We start from the raw sequence: 15,116 nt of genomic DNA on the forward strand, positions 1-15,116 counted from the left end.
CTACCAACCCGCCTCCCCCCACCCAACCTACCCTTCCATAACCCCCACCTATCCCACCCCACACCCATTAATCCACCCACCCCGCACCGGATAGAGCTGAAAACACCTAGTGCATCAGACTACTCTATCTCAATGCGGGTCCACATTCAAGACTGGACAACACACACGCGCCCACACACACAACAACAAAAAAAAGACAAAAGGACAAAAAGGGGGGTTCTAGGGACATGCTCTAGAGGGCCTTATAAATGTGGCTCCATTGGCTATCAAATTGTTTCTTTTTATTTTTGTCCTCTGACATGGAACTTTCAATACACAGGTAGTACTTCATCAAAGCCTTCCAATTCTCTACTGACGGTGCTTCCTTATTCTTCCAATTTTGCAATATTAGTTTTTTAAGGGTAAGCGAGGAAAAGTGTCTGCCAACTAGTCGGATATCTCATCCCCTCTATATCTTGAAAAATACATTTCCTTGGAGAGAATATAATTTTCCTGTTAGTATATTTACATAACCAACTCTCTATGCTTTCCCAAATCTTCTTAATACTTTCGCAGTACCAAAAGGGATGCATGAGGGAGTCACCATATAGGTTGCATTTTAATCATTTATCTGACGATGTGTTATCAAACTTGGTTATTTTATCTCTAGTATAGTAGTACCTTGTCATTACCTTAAACTGTATTAGGCGCAGATTTTCATTTGTGGTTAATTTGTATGTTAGTGACAAGCATTCTTTCCATTTTTCTTTAACATCAACGCCTAAGTCTTCAGTCCACTTATTGTATATATTCTCTGAGTAATGTATCGCTGTTTTACGCATTTATCAGCAAATTGTACATAGAACCAATCAGTCTCCTCTTTTTAATGCTTTTGTTTAAGATATTGGATATTTCAGGACTGGTTTTCTTTCCAAAATCAAAATTGCAAGTAATACAGTTTTTCAGTTGCATATACCTAAACAATTCTGTATCTTTTAGGTTATATTTACTTTTTAATTCGCTGAAAGCTACCACGGTGTGGTAATTTGTAACATTGACAACTTCTGAATTCCTCCTTTTATCCATACATATAAAGCAATGTCTGACTTTCAAGCCCTTGCTAAATGAGTTCACACAATGCAGATAAAGTCAACTGATGCCAGGGAAATCTCTCTGTATATCGCACAGTTTTTGTGTCTGTGGAGACATTGCTAGATCACTGAAAGTGATGTGTGCGGCAGAGCAGCAGCTCAGAGTTTGAGAGAAGCTTTGGTGGAAAAGCATCCAAGAAAGCATCCAAGAAAAGTTATTGTTGTGGATATATTTTTCTCAGTTTTCATTTGTGCAGGAAAACTTATTAGTGCTTTTACAGTGTTTGTGTAATAACTCTCACTGCCAGAGGGGGGAGACACAAGTTTCATACACTGCAGGTTTAAGCATACAGGCATGCAGGTTTTAGTGTTGGGCCAAGAAAATGTTTTATTATGACTTGCAATTTTTTTTTACTGATCTGTGTATTATTATCAAATTATATTTTTGACTTTATATAGATGGTCAGTTTGTCCACCACTTGGGTTGACTTCTATCTAAATGGAAATGATGTACAAACAATGGGTTAATGGCAATGAGTGAGGTTTTTTGTAATGCTTTTTAACAAGTTAATATACTATTCTATGATCTGAAACATTGGGGATATTGTTGATAATAAATCAAAAATGATAACTTTTTATTAGGCTCTGTTGTAAAGTGTTACCAGTATGATGAGTTAGTTGATTAATGGTCTCATGTTGGTGCTTACCATCAGACTGGAAACCCCGATGCCACCCAGCTGTGGGTAGACGTAGTTCCACACCCCGATGCTGCCACGCCTGATCCTCTGACCCACCGCCAGCTCCAGGAAGAACAGGGGGATGCCAATGAGGAGGAGGAGAATAAAGTAGGGCACCAGGTATGCACCTGAGACAGAGGAGGGACAGAGGGAAGAAGCATTACTGCAGAGTGTTCAGCTGATTTAGTTGTCGGAGTGTCTGAAATCCATTTCTACTGAAGGACAAAAGCTTATTTGAAAACAGCAGCACAGATGTTGTTAAATTCTCTCTCAGCTTCTATTTTTGAATATCTATAAATTTTATTTTCGATCCTCCTCTTCCTCTTTTCCCTCTCTAACTCTTCATTCTCAACTACCATTCACAACAGTCTGATATGACCTTTTTTTGTACAGAAGGGACAATTGAGAGAGAGCAGCAGGCACTCAGAGACAAGTCACGTCCGTCCTGCTTACGTCAGGACATGAAGCGGCACCATGGTGACAGAACCATCCAGAGCTGGAGAGGACGGGCTCACAGTGACGGACAGCTGGGAGGAGCAGCCTGCTTCCAGACGGAAAACAAATGAGGTTTGACTCAATCAAAAATACTGATCACGATGTGAGTGGCTATCAGAGCAAGCAGCAGACAAAGGAAACAAAGACGGGGACACAGAGTCGTATTACACAGTGGCATTATTATCTGAACTTCTGCGTCGCTGCCTACTTTCACTCATCTTTGATGTCTATTCTGAGCAGCTGACACACAGAACAGAGGGAATCAAAACATGCACGCTCAATACGTGGATACTCAGTGTGTTCATTTTAACGACACATAGACCTTTCTTCTGGCTCCATGGATTTTTTAAAGGTTGAAAACATATTTTGATGAAAACCGCTTATAAATTAGACGACAAATTCATGGAGAAATCAATTAGGAACACATTATATTTCAGATTAACCTCAGACTGGAGGTAGATCTTAATGATTGGCCCAATGAGGTCCATAAATGATAACCTGCAGTGTGGCAGCTGCAAACGATTTAAGACTGATTGAATATCTAGTGATTTGTTTTTTCCTCAGCCCCATGTACACAGCAAAACTGATTTAATGAAGGTGTGCTGTCATAATCTGTCAACTTCTGAGAAGAGATTTATATATTAGTTTGTTTGACAGGAGACAAGTTATTGTATATTGGTTTATCCTGCTTTGGTGATGAGAGAAACAAATTAGTTAATGTAATAATCTCAAAGATTTTCATTTAAATAAATCTCTGTTAGGTCACTATCTCTCACCAAATGAGGTACCAGAATGGTGTTTGAGCCTATTTTCCACTGATGAAAGCCCTTGCATTTGCAATATTACAAACTTGGTGTCCGTGGTGAGCTGAGACAGGCCCTTCAACTCAGGTGTGTGTGAAGCAGCGTACTGTTCATTCTCTACTAGCGTTACAAGCAAACAATTACTATGGCTAAACACACAGAGGAAAGAGGGATGACTACTGATGGTGACACTTCAAAAGCAAGTGAAAAAGAAAAGGTGCCAAATGACTGACGCTGACACTCGGAAGTGAGATCCAAAAACATGGCTGCAATTACCGCTTATCACCATAGGTGGCACCAAAGAGAAGGAAACAGATTTCCAAGATATTATTTTTAAAGGATAGTATTGGATTAATCAAAGTATGTTAGATCAAAAAAATATTTAACACTAAGAACATCAAAGGGTTGATCTTACTAAGTTTGTGGAAGTAAAGGGTTTTTCTTTTAAGCAACTACTAAATATTAAGTGTGATTTACAGTTGTTTTAACCTTTATTTTATTGTATCCTCGTAACTGTTGATTACCTCCTCAAGGTTTATATGTCCATAAAGTTTGTCCGGCACAACCATCCAGGCAAAATATATAATGATTCTTCATGTTTCTCTCTGACTTCCTGACCTTTTCTAAACGCATTCAGGCTCCTCAGAGGATAAACCCCTTTCTCTTGTGTCTCCTGTCACAATTCCTTCATCACTTTGCCTTCATAAAGCACATTAAAGCCTCTAGAAGCTGCTTGTTGTTCCATTATTTTTCCTGAAAATAATTGTCTTATTTAGACTACTTGGCTCTTTAGCAACAACAAATGTTAACATATATTATGCAAGTTCAATCAGGATACACAAGTAAGATAAACAAATGCATTACTTACATTATTTATTTGTGGGGCAGGATAAATTAGAGTAATTTGTCTTTGCTGCCTCACTGAGTTAGAGGAGGTGACTATCTGTCAACATAAATTTCATTTTGTTTTGGACTTTATAACATTACTTTGTTTTGTGATTGATTTTTGTTCACGATTTTAGTGAAGAGGAGGACATAGTGGATTAAGATGGACAAGACATGGAGACAGTTTTCTCTCCTCTCTACAACAAGCGCAGACAAGACAATGCAGCACCTCCTACGTAGTCAAAATCCAGCTGGGAATACACACTCCTTACTGCACACGCTCTGATTTAAATGATTCAGCTTTGTTATATCATGCATTTCAAATAGCCTCTTTACACACACACCTCCCACACAAGGTAGAACCAACAATGTCTGAAAGCCCAGGAAATAAGTATTTACTCTTCCACTTCCTCCATCTTAGTCATCACCACCCTCTCATCTCAACATAAAACCAGCAAATCAGAAAACCAGAGATAAGGCTGAGAAACCTGCAAGAACAGCAAATAAAGACCAAGCAGGAGCATCTCAGACCAGACCCCTCAATTTTACCTTGTCAGCCAGAGGAAAATGATCTCATTTTTAGCTGCTGACGGCACAAGTCTGAGAAATGCTGAAGAGACTGCTCCTCTGATTCGCACGATTAGTTGGCTAATTGGTTGACAGGAGACAATTTATCAAAGAGGAGGAAGCTGCGGCCCCGTCAACAGGCGAACTGAGCAGGACTTTTGTATGAGGATGGTGAGAGGGGCAGCACAGGCCATCATCTGTACTGAAGTGGTATACTGACATCTAAATTAGGACACAAATCTACATGTGTTAAAGAAAAACATAGTTTTTAATCGTAGTGGGCTTGCAATCATTTAGCATGAGCTAAGCTCAGCACAGAGACCGAGAATGTGAAAAACAGCCAGCCTGGCTCCGTCCAAAGGTGACAAAATCCACATACCAGCTTTTTGAAGGCCATGATCAGAAAGAGCGATTTTGTAAATGCATGAGACGGCTTTTATAATTACTCTATTCTATTATCCCATTATAAGAGAGTGAAGCTTTTTGCTTCCTGCTTTGCTGAGCTTACTTATGTTTCTGCAGGAGCACCCTGAAGGCAACAACTTGGAAAAACTTCAACCTTGAGCAGTTTTTCCCCATTAGCCAGTTGGACGAATTGAGAGCAGATTGTCAAACAGTCTCCACTGCTAAAAAAAAAAAAAAAGAGCCTTTGCACGACCAACCAAGGTGAAGCTACTCCCTTTGATTAATCCTCTTTCTGAGGGTCTCATGTACACAACAGATCTCCTTTCTCTGTCCAACTTACATTTAAAAACAACCTCTCAGCCCCAGTTAGAGCCAGAATAGAGCCATTATACATTATATATTTATAAAAAAAACGATACAGATCTGTGTTAACTCACTCTGCTCAGCCCTCTTACCAGTTAATATTTTGTATCTTGTATGTTTATTCAGTACAATAAAATTAAGTGTAAAAATCATAAGCTGTAGTCAGGCTTGCTGTTTCCTCCTGCTTCCAGTCTTTGTGCTAAGCAATGCTAACTGTAGCTGCCAGTAGCTTCATATTTATAGTACAGATAAGAGAGTGGTTTTAATCATCTCATCTAACTCTGCATGAGTGTATTTCCTAAAATAAAGGCAAATGATGGCAGGGAATAGCATTTACATGTGAACAAACATCACAACAAAATTCCTAAGAGATTTATCAAATCCTGTATTATTCCAGAAAAGCTATTCTGCAATGTGTAAGCTTCTTTTCACTTCACTTCCTCATCTGAGCAACTGGTTAATGGCTCAGAATAATGTAGAAAGTCTGTCTGCACGGTGCTGTGATGTTGTGGCAGTTTGGACTCGTGGAACATTTTAGTTGGCTGAAAGTGTCACCACATTGTTTGTCCTTGGATAAAATGTTTACAGGTGGTGTAAAGAGTAACTGTGTTTGTTCTATGTGTGTGACAGATACAACACCAGGCAGAAAATACTTATTGACTTTAACAGCTGAATTAAGTGAGATCGATGGATATTTCCTTCTGTAATGCGATGCAAATTAAGTTTTTATGAGATAAAGGAAATCAGTATTAAATTTCGCACTAATCACAGAGACCAGTGGGTATTCTCAATCAAATCATGTCTCTGCAAATAGACGCCAGGCACAGAACAGTATCCTGAAAAATACAATCTCATGCTTTAATAAAAGGATCAAATCAAATTTTTTACATGCTATTAAGATAACTATTCCCATGTGTCCACTTACTTCATTGAGGATTTTACACTAATAAAAGAATTCACATCATTAACAGCATTGACTCAGCACTCCATTTCTTTGTTAACAATTACTCAGCACCCTGAGGGGACACATGTTCACAATGTGTGGCCCAATTAGGAACCGACTTCCAAAACCATGAAGTGTTTTTACACTTTGCACATTGGACTTCACAAAACCATCACCTTTCAGTGACTCAGACAGACGCAGGCGGTGTTAAAAGTCAAATCATGCACAGACATCCACTTACCTCCACCGTTCTTCTGGCACAGGTAGGGGAACCTCCAGACGTTACCCAGGCCCACAGAGAAGCCCACCTGGGCCAGGATGTACTCCAGTTTATTGTTCCAGGCTGGTCGGCCGTCCTCCGCATCCGGGTCAGGGGAGGGTATCAGAGCCTTGACTGGAGCAGTAGAGCCAGGACTCAGACCCATACTCATCTGGCTGCTCTTATAGTCCATGGGGTGCTCCAGGGACAGCAGGTCAGCCACAGACTCAGTGACCGGCTCATTGCTGTGCTCCCGCTGCGTCACCTTGGTGTTCTTTGGCATGGCTGCAACACCGGAGCTCCTTCAGGGTGAAGAGGGTGGGGGTGAGGAGAGTCTGAGGTGACTGACTGCAGGGAGCGAAAGAAAGTTGTGCTTTTTTTCTCCAATCTGAGAAGAGAAAACAGGAAACAAGGTGCTTAGGAAAACCATAAAATTATATTATAACAGTAAAAAAATAAGTCATGGTTTGTGATGTTTGGGAAACACATTTGAAAAGTGGTTATTTGTCTTTTTTAGTGAAAATATCGAAATGTTTCTGGTTTCAGCTTATCAAATATGAATATTTGCTGGTTTTTCAAACTTTTCTTTTATATTAAACAAAAAAAATTGGGACTTTTGAACTGTTGGTTGAACAAAACAAGAAATTTATGTCAACTTTGAATTTAAGAAATTTGGATGAGCATTTTTTTCCCCCAATTTTCTGATATTTTATAGACCAAGTGATTAATTAAGAAACCAAACACTGAAGACATTTTACTGAACAAAATGTTCAAAATACAGTGTGAAAGGGTCAAAGTTATGAGACCAAATTGGTTAACATCCTTTTTTATATCTATATAACGTTTTATATAACTTTATTGACACAGTGCAGTGGATAGGCATTGCTCTGCTTCTCTCCTGATGACAGCTCGCCTTGTTAGCCACCTGTCAATCAAAGGTAGCCACGCCCCAAATCCTACGATTCTTCATCTTCTACTTTCTTCTAAATGGGGCCATTATTAGAACTATTGACATCAAATTGTCTTTAAGAAGATTTTTTACTAGCGATTAAGACTATAGTGTCCCAAAAAGAATTCCGAGGTAATAAATCAAGTGAGAAGTTTTCTCATTTTGCACTGAAATGAATGGACCGATTTTTTTTTGCAGCCAAACTTAGCGCCCCCTACTGGAATTTTCGGTACAGTGCAGGCTTGAGGCACTTCCTGGTTTGCCTCCCTGCTCAGACCCGGAGATTGACGCCTGATCCAACCAGCAACCGGCATTCGACATGACAGATGGAGAGGCGGAGATATAGGATTTTCCGCCATTGACGCCAGGGCGAATTGTCGCTGCACTACGTACCTAGGGGGTGGATAGGAGGGTGCGGACAGGCTGGCTGTCACAATACGAGGCCACTGACAGGCGACCAGATGAAACACAGTTACAGTGCATAAAATTACAGATTTCCCTGGGTTTGAACATTGTTGGAAACATTTGGGATAATGCAAGTATACAACCTAAACATATAATGTAGGTCTAGCCGTTTGTTAGACATTTTAATGTGGCAATGTTGCAAATTATAACAGTTCAGAATCATTGCTGTTCCTGTTTGCTATAATATCTTAAAATTGTAGTAAAACTACAGCACTTTAGAGCCATAAGTGAGGTATTACAGTAACCCACTTCATTATGTTGAATACAACAATATTGAATTACAATCCATTTCACAGCAGAGCCCATTATACTAAAGTTGAGTCATGTGAATAGCATCAACAGCAGTCTGTCTGTGGGACTGCTGGCCTCAGGAGAACACACTGCTATAAAACCTAAGCCTCTAAGCACGGGTTTCATCGCCTATTAACGTCTGTATTTTTTTCTCATCATAGCCTCGATGTCTTGTCTGCAGGTTGTCTTGAGATTTCAGACGTCATGGTGAAAGAGTCCAGTTCTCCAGAAATGAAATGAAAACTGTCTGGAAAGTTGGTCTCTCCAAGTTCTCTAGTATGTGCCACCTTTTCAGAGGCTCCTTACAAATCCAATCCACTTATAATCCTACAATCTGTGAGTAGTGCCTCCCCCCGAGGGAAACTGGTGTAGATAACACGGTATAGGAGCTACTGTGTTAGAACTTACAGAAGGTTAGCTTCTCTTGCATAAATGAGGATGTTACTGTAAAAGGCCACCCAGATTCTGACACATCTTGTCATGTGATCACTTTAGTTGAAGCCCCATAAGTTGTTTGTACAAACAGCTCATTATAATCCATATTTATGTAACTGTGCCACCTCTACTGGACATGGTTTAGGGAGTGGAGGTCTGGGTGGGTATCCATGCCAAAAAAAACAGGACTTTTGACTCAAAATGTAGTTTATTTTTTATACTGCCTTTGAATGACGTTAGGAACATAACTTTACTACATCACATACTTCTGTGAGGAAATGAAGTGGCTTAACAAACATACTTATTTTAACCCAAACCATGATCTTTTCTTGAACCTAACTGAACAGTGTTGGAGCCTAAATCTAACCAAACTCTTGACTATTTCTAGCCTGGGTATACCCAGACTGCCTTGCGCGCTCAAATTTAATTTCGAACCTCCAGGCAGTCTGGAAACCACGGGAGTTTTTTAGCCCTGTTTTAGGGATCCAATCACAAATGGCCCCACAAGCGACGGTCTCGCCGGCTCGGCGCAACGAGCCGGTGAGACTGTCGCTCACCGCCGCTCACCGCCGCTCACCGCCGGTGTTCTCGCTCCGAATCGGGGGACAGCGGAGCCGCCGAGAGACCCGCAGCAGCTTGTTTGTTGCCCATAAAATCAGTGGATGTGTGTGGCAGAATGACATGAGGGGGAATAAAGCGTGAAAATGAATAATCTTGCAGAAAGCGAGAACTGGAGAAGCAAAGCAGCAAGCCACACTCTCACAAACACACACACAACAAACATCCATTTCTGTAGCTCTACTACGTCATCTGGTATAACTGATCTGATTGGCTAAGAGCTACCTAGACAGATAGACATTCTAAGCGCCCAATAAACAGCTCTGGAGGATCGTAATCCACACCTCCTCTACGGAGAAATAAACGGCAGGTGTCCAGACCTAATCTCCAATGAGATTTGGTCTGGTGTTAGCCAGGCTAGACTATGGCTGTGTCCCAATGTCAAGGATCCTTCCTTGGTAGGATCCTTCCTTCAGAGTCGGGTCCTCCGAAGGCAAGGCAAGAGTCCTTCCTTTGACTGGTGTAATGCACAAATGGGACAGCCTTCGGAGTGTGCAGCTGTGCGTCATTGCGTAATTGGACGTCCTGCTTAACTTCAGCGCCGCTCTCGGCCCTTTGGCTAAGATCAAGTGTAGTATCTGTTCTTATCAGTTTAATAAAAAATAAATAAATAAATTCAGCGCCGCAATTTCAAAATCAGTTCACGACATGAATGTGTCTCTGGCATCAGCACTCTGACACATATTTGTGAAAATGGAAGAAGATGCTTTAAGGTTGAATCTCCACGATTTATCAAGTAAAAACCATAAAGTGGATTAAACCTGAATATTTAACTGATCCTGGCTGAATTCGGCCGCTACTTAGTGCCATGAATGCAGCGGCGCATAATTCATCATGGAAATATGTTCTGTGATTTTTTATTTTTTATTTTACAGTAGCCTACAGTACAATAACAGTTATTTATAAATAACAATAACGGATAATAGCGGACTTTCGGTCCCTGTAAAAACAATAAAGAAACGTATAACTTTCTGAATGGCATAGTTGCACATAGTACATCATCATCGGACACATATAAATTAATAAACAATAACTTTAGCGACTGAGACGGCATTAATTAACTTAACCGGCAATGTATCAAGATGATGTTTATTATCTTTAGCTTAATATTCTGGCATATGCTTATTCATATGTTTTTGCTTGACTGTGAACACACGTTTTGTAAGTTATGTGATAACATTCAGTGTAAACTGAAAATATCTACATATTTAAATGCATATTGCACCGCCGGCGTCGCTGTTTCTACGCTCGCCACTTTTAAATCTCCCGGTAGACCGGTGTGCGCAATGCTTTATGGGTAGTCGGAGCGCACGGAGGATACACACATGCATCCTCGGAATTTGGGCAAAAGAAGGACTCTGTCCTCCGGAGCATCCTCGACATTGGGACAGTCCTTCGGCGGATGTCGATGACGTAGTGTCCTTCAAATCCAGCCGTTTGAGCATCCTTCCTTGACTTTGGGACACAGCCTATTTCCTCACGTTAATCACATGTTTAAAACTGACGTAAACTACATTTAGGACATGTATAAAAATCACTCCTTTGAGTCGTAAAGAGTCAGAACAAATGGCAACAAAGTGGTTGTTTGGGTTAGGAGACAGGTTGGTTAATAGATAGTGAGCTAAGCAATAATCACACTGATTTGTTTCTAAAAAGAGGTCAAAGTCAATACAGCAGAACCAGAAATATCATCTTTTTTATTACAAGCTTTCTTCTTTGTCAAAACCTGGTTCCTACATTACCCACAATGCAACCTGATCACTAACCATTTGGATGGAGACTCTGCTGTTATGCTTGTAATGGCTAATGTACCCTTAAGTGAAGCTCACTTCTTTCTAACTCCACTCCCCAACATTTGTTTGAGTTTTTTTTAAACTTGTAGCTCCAACCAACTCAAGTGACATCACTTAAGGTAATTGTGTGTGATTTGTGAAGGCTTTATGCCACTGTTTTTGTTTCTATTTTACATATGTAGTAGTAATTCCCAAGACCTGTAAACAAACACTTTGATGCAGGAAATTGGTGGAGTTCCCCTATAAATAAGGTATTTACTGAGTGAAATAACTCATCTGCTCTTTAATGTTGGAGGAGGTGACCTCCACTTTTAAACACTGTGGGAAACTTGTAAACACTAGAATTAAACTGGAAATTTATAGCTGCTCGCATAAAACTCTCAACCATTGACCCTCAAAGACTGGTGTTTGAGGAAAACAGTGAGCATTTATTGCACATTAACTAATTAACTAAAGGTTATGTTAACAGTGAATGATGCAGACAAAAAGCAGCTACAGGAGCAGAAACAGACAGAAACCAGACTTTAAAGACAGCTTTCAGGTTTACCTGTGGGACGAACAAGATCAGACTTCCACTGTGGAAGCTCAAAAAGAGAGTGAATAAAAACCAGAGGTGTTTGATCTGGAGACAAGGCCCCCAATCTGAAAACAGATGCAGCCGATCAAAATCAGAGCTGGGATTTTATTCGCAGTGACTTCTCAAAAGCGGTTGCCAGACGGCCGGACTCTAAGCCCACCCAGAGGCCGCACCAGCAGCACGCACATCACATTCCTCAACAGTGGCGCTGAGCCCCTGCAGTCACGACACACAGCAGCTCCGAAGCTGAGAGCTCGACACTGATCCCAGAACAGTAGTGACCTTTCCCACAGCAGTCTGCAGATTCACAATACTGAGTCACCATCGAGCACTCTCCGTATGAGGTGTGAAGCAATGATGTGCATGTTTGCAAACAGTTCTTTTTGGCCAAGCTGCAGAGTTTATTTGGATTTAAGATGTGACAGACTATTCACACAATGTTTTGCCCTACTTTTTTATTATGAATGGACATGTTGGTATAGTTAGTAACAAACTGTCCCACTTGCCACTTTTGGGTCATGGTGGTGGCCTGTTAAATAAATCACCAATAGGATTCTCACTCTGGCTTTCTAATAATGGGGTGGCTGTGGCTCAGTTGGTAGAGTGGGTTGCCCCCGAAGGGTTGGTGGTTCGATCCCTGACCGTCGCTGATACTGAACCCCAAATTGCTCCCGATGCTGCGTTCATCTGTGTGTGAATGAATTCCCAATGGTGGCAGGTGGCACCGTTTAGGGTAGCCTCTACCACCAGTATGAATGTGTGTGTGAAAGGGCGCAGTCTGTAGTGTAAAGTGCTTTGAGTGGTCGCAAAGTGACTAGAAAAGCATTATATAAGTACAGGTCGATTTACCATTTACCATAATTTGCAGTGAAAGTTTTCCATGTTGATTCACCAATTCACCAGCAACTTTCAGAGGTTCACAGTGTGTTCTGATACAGATGGCACAGTACAGAGACAGCAGGACTTCATGTACAGTGCAAGACAGATTGTGACTCAGGAATCAATGTCCATCTGAGGGAAACATGGTGAGTGTCAGGGACTGTTTTCTCTCTCTTTTTTTTTTTTGCGTGTTGAGGGACTAAGAGAGCAAAGGAAAATGTGCTGCAGAGGCAGAAGTATGTATTTACTTTTTAAAGAAATGGGAGGTGGGACCAACACGTGCAGAATCCTCCAGGGAGGCAGGTGTGTGATCCTGCTGCGTGTTATTTCCCATTTCTCCGTAGACCATTTGGTGTTGATGATGTAACAGCACAGGTTCTCAGTTTCTCCTACTGAGATCCGCTCCACTTTTATCTATTCTGGTTGCTAAGCAATGGCTCTTTCTGCAAAATTGAAATCCCATCCCTGCAGCATCAGTGGTCGCCTATCTCTGCTCTCTGCATCTCCAAAAGGACGGACGTGATATTCCCCGAGGGTCGGCTGCAAATAACACAGAGCTGCTGTGACAGGGCTGAGGGAGAGCGATAGATCGTGGTGAAGCTGCAGGTGATGGTCTGTTGTGGGATCTATTGCACTGTCAATCAAGGCAACCATCAGAGACACAAGATTGTGTCGCTGTAATATAAAAGGTTTGCTGGGATACAACTCAGTGGTGATAAATCACTTCCCCACACTGGGATTTGATCCCTGAACACCACAGTGATTCTAACAGGTACAGAAGAGCACCTGAATGGCCGTGACGTTCTGGCATCCTTCTCACTCACACACACACACACACACACAGGCCCACAGACCACAGCTTCAGGACTCTGTACGTGGATAGAACCCCCGATGCCTTGTCAAGGTCAAATGAATCACATTATTATAGCAATGCGGAGATGCAAACAGCCCTGATACAAGTCAGCAGGTGATCAGCAGCCCTGCAGTATTTGTCATATCCGAGGCAAATGTAGACACACATGGCGTCAAACACGGAGAATTAATGAGCGACGCTCACCGTCAATGCTGCGGCGAAATCTCCATCTGTCAGGTGATGATGTGAAACCTGACGTTCGTCTCTGTCAAGTCATTAACAGAGGGTTTTTTAAATGTGTGGGCTGGTTTTCGAGCGATTCACGGCAATACGGTTTATTCGTCACAGAGAAACAACGAATGGATCAAATTGTGAAAATTGTAATAAGAGCGTTATTCTTACCGTATATACAGTGCAGAACAGGCTGTAACGTCCGAGTCAGCGTGGCAGTATGAATCCAAAGTGAGTGCACGGTGTCTTCATTCAGGCTCCGTCTCCGTGTACAACATCTCTGCGCGCAGAGAGATGCGAAATCAGCTTCCAGTCACACAGGGCGCATGGTGCGTAAAGTCTGACGCAGGAGCTCAACGTCTGCCACAAGTTTGTTTACTCTAATTACATTAACTTGTGCAGGTACAAAGGTTAAATGCAACTCTACGTCCACTTTAACGATGTTCTGCGGCTCCGCAAATTACCTGCACACACCTCTGGCGGTCCACGTGCTTATGGCAGTGTTGTGGGATAAATGAGCTCCCCATAGTATGGAGAAATTACTATGGCAAGTCACGACGAAGTCTGACGCAGGTTTGACTCACCCGCTCGTGCGCACGTCAGCACTTGATCCCAAACACGAAAAAGGAAAAAAAAACACATCTGCAGTGTTCCCAGGACGATAATAATAAGATAATAAAGATAAGATAATAAGAGCATCACACAGGTAGCCTGCAATCAGCGACAGCAAGTCTATTGATTGAGTATGATGTTTGTGCAAATGTGTTTGGATTGGTCAAAGTGTTTTCCCAGCAGCACTCATGATTGACTGACATGATTATGATTGTTTGATTTTTTCTAATAATATTACAAAAATGATGTAGAATAAACACATTTATTATTGTTATTATGCATATTTCTTATACCACAGCAGGCAATAATAGAAGTAATAATAATAATTAGTAGTAGTAGTAAAATATAAATTATAATTATTAAAAATGGTAATATATGCAGTAATATATATATGATTATCATTCATCTAAATGCAGAATATGCATATTTCTTATACTACTACAGATAAAAATAACAATAGCAATAATATTTTTTACTATTATTGATATCTGCAGATGTATGTTAAGAAATATGCAGAGCGATCAGTTGATCTTTACACTGATGGAAGCTTGCTTGACCTTCATTAGGGAGGCGTTGCTTAATGTTAACACCTAATAGTGACTTCAGAATGTGCTGTTGTGGCCACATGACATGTAGAGAAAAATAGGTGTGAAAAGACAGTGCTTCCTAATGGATGTTTCTCAAGTGTAGATAATTTGTGGCACAGTCATTTTTCTCTTTGACACCAGCAATTTATCCTGCCCTTGGCTCTGTCTGCCACTGCTCTACACACTATATTTTTTCTCGCGGCTCACTGGGTGGCTTTTTATTTTCACTAAACAGGAAAGCTTGCATGACCTTTTTTGTACTTAAATCATGTGCAATATCACCCTTTAACATAATGTGT

The 15,116-nt window shown here is 41.0% G+C and overlaps 1 protein-coding gene, 1 long non-coding RNA gene and 1 other non-coding gene across 3 annotated transcripts in view; 2 read left to right on the top strand and 1 right to left on the bottom strand.

The window, feature by feature from the left end:
• The window catches only part of LOC131971371 (uncharacterized), a 19,967-nt gene extending 18,051 nt beyond the window's left edge, over positions 1 to 1,916 (top strand). The window contains exon 3 of the long non-coding RNA XR_009394371.1: positions 1,784 to 1,916. This is a non-coding gene — a long non-coding RNA (uncharacterized LOC131971371). The remainder of the gene's footprint in view (positions 1 to 1,783) is intronic.
• The window catches only part of slc6a17 (solute carrier family 6 member 17), a 23,256-nt gene extending 9,120 nt beyond the window's left edge, over positions 1 to 14,136 (bottom strand). The window contains exons 1-4 of the mRNA XM_059332792.1: positions 14,083 to 14,136; positions 13,790 to 13,898; positions 6,510 to 6,915; positions 1,778 to 1,935 (exon numbers count right to left, since the gene is read on the bottom strand). Coding sequence (XP_059188775.1) covers positions 1,778 to 1,935; positions 6,510 to 6,810 — 459 coding nt within the window. The 5' untranslated portion in view covers positions 6,811 to 6,915; positions 13,790 to 13,898; positions 14,083 to 14,136. The remainder of the gene's footprint in view (positions 1 to 1,777; positions 1,936 to 6,509; positions 6,916 to 13,789; positions 13,899 to 14,082) is intronic.
• LOC131972405 (U2 spliceosomal RNA) lies at positions 9,823 to 10,009 on the top strand. The gene has a single exon (XR_009394465.1). It is a non-coding gene; the product is annotated as a U2 spliceosomal RNA (small nuclear RNA).
• Positions 14,137 to 15,116: the final 980 nt, after the last annotated feature.

The sequence above is a fragment of the Centropristis striata genome, chromosome 5 (genome assembly GCF_030273125.1).
Source record: "Centropristis striata isolate RG_2023a ecotype Rhode Island chromosome 5, C.striata_1.0, whole genome shotgun sequence".
In the NCBI taxonomy this organism is placed as follows: Eukaryota; Metazoa; Chordata; class Actinopteri; order Perciformes; family Serranidae; genus Centropristis; species Centropristis striata.